Source organism: Tupaia chinensis, unplaced genomic scaffold, assembly GCF_000334495.1.
Source record: "Tupaia chinensis unplaced genomic scaffold, TupChi_1.0 Scaffold000680_1, whole genome shotgun sequence".
In the NCBI taxonomy this organism is placed as follows: Eukaryota; Metazoa; Chordata; class Mammalia; order Scandentia; family Tupaiidae; genus Tupaia; species Tupaia belangeri.
This window is the reverse complement of record NW_006160204.1, coordinates 2,599,898-2,601,506: the sequence shown is the minus strand read 5'-3', so window position 1 is coordinate 2,601,506 and position 1,609 is coordinate 2,599,898. Positions and strand designations below refer to the sequence as shown.

The 1,609-nt window shown below is 40.3% G+C and overlaps 1 protein-coding gene across 1 annotated transcript in view; it reads right to left on the bottom strand.

The window, feature by feature from the left end:
• FAT3 (FAT atypical cadherin 3) overlaps positions 1 to 1,205 on the bottom strand; it is a 595,653-nt gene extending 594,448 nt beyond the window's left edge. Inside the window, 1 exon segment of the mRNA XM_027776536.1 lies at positions 3 to 1,205. Coding sequence (XP_027632337.1) covers positions 3 to 1,200 — 1,198 coding nt within the window. The 5' untranslated portion in view covers positions 1,201 to 1,205.
• Positions 1,206 to 1,609: the final 404 nt, after the last annotated feature.

Below are 1,609 nucleotides of genomic sequence, written 5' to 3'. Positions count from 1 at the left end.
ACTTAATTTTACTATAGCAACCACAACACCAGGAGGGGAAAATTCACTTATGCTCACGTCATACACTTCTTTTTCAAATCTAACTGGGATGGCGTCTCTTTGGGGGTTGGCGATGTGGACTATCTTCAGTGCTGAAAACTTCTGTGGTGACCCTTTGTCTTTTGCTTGAAGAGTCAGATTATAACCATAGGAAAAGCTTTCCCAGTCCACCTGCTTCCTCTCCTTAATCTTGTACTCATTCATCCATTTTCCTTCCTTAGCCAGGAAGAACTGATCTAAAGGATCCCCAGCCACGATGGAAACAGATTCAATCTCACCATTGGCCCCTTCATCTAGGTCATCGACTGTCACCACTGCATATGTCGGCTCTTTATCCAATGAGAATGGAACATGAGTGACCACATGGATTGTGGGGGCGTGCTCATTTACACGTTCAATGTGAACATAGAGCTTTGCAGTACTGCTAACTCCATTATTTCCATAGAGTTTCATGCCCCGGTCCACAGCCAAAATTTCCAGGTCATATCTATTCTTTTCATCATAGTTTAATCGTCCACTTAAAGAGATGACACCACTTGTGGGATGAACTGAAAAGAGATCAACTTTGTTTTTAAAGTAGTAGTAAAATTCTCCATTGGAACCAATATCTGCATCTGTTGCCGTCACCTGGGCAACACTAGTCCTTAGAGGTGTGCTTTCTGCTATTGTAACGGAGTAGGTGGTGGGTGAAAACAGAGGTCTGAGATCATTCATGTCTAAAACCTGTATGCTCACTTTGGTCCATGCTTCCAAATCCTCTCCTCTGACAGAACCTTTCACTATCAATAAATAATTATCCTGAATTTCCCTATTCAAGATGGCAGAATTGCCACCTTTAGTTCTTATTCTGAGAAAACAAAAATCTGCAATGATGACTTCTTCTGCTTTGAAAAAACCTTCCTCATCTCCAGATACTATTCGGTATTTGATATCCCAGGACAGGTCTATTAAGGTGATGCCCATTCTACTCTGGCTGTTGACATAGGTCCTTGCTGCTGAGTTCTCGTACACTGTTGCATTATAAATGGAATGTGTGAAGTGGAAGCCCAGGGGTCCAGTCCCTGGCAACCCCTGGGAGACAGTGGCCAGTAGCTTGAGAAGCAGGAGGATGAGGCAAGAAGGAGGCCGGGAACCCACACTGTATCCCATAATTATATCCATCACATCATACTTCCATCCTAGAGGGGAAACAAAGAGAAAGAGAAAAGATAAATTAACCCAGAAGAGAATAGGAAGAGGAATAGAACATAACAGTGCTTCTTAAAAAACTTTATTATAAAACCTTTTTACTACAACATCAAGAGAGGAAATTATAAATCTTACCACTACTACATACATTATAAGGAATACAAACTAACTAAGACTTAACCTTATCTTGTTTGAAAAAATTTTAAGGGACACTTTTACATTGCTGATGGGATTATCCATTGATACAAGATTTCTGACATTCTGAAGGTGAGTTTAGAAATATGTTTGGAAGCCTCAAATACATTTGCATTTGACTGATAATTGCCTCCAGGGTAGTCGGCCAATGAAAATATTTAGATGAGTGTAACAACATAATTTAAAA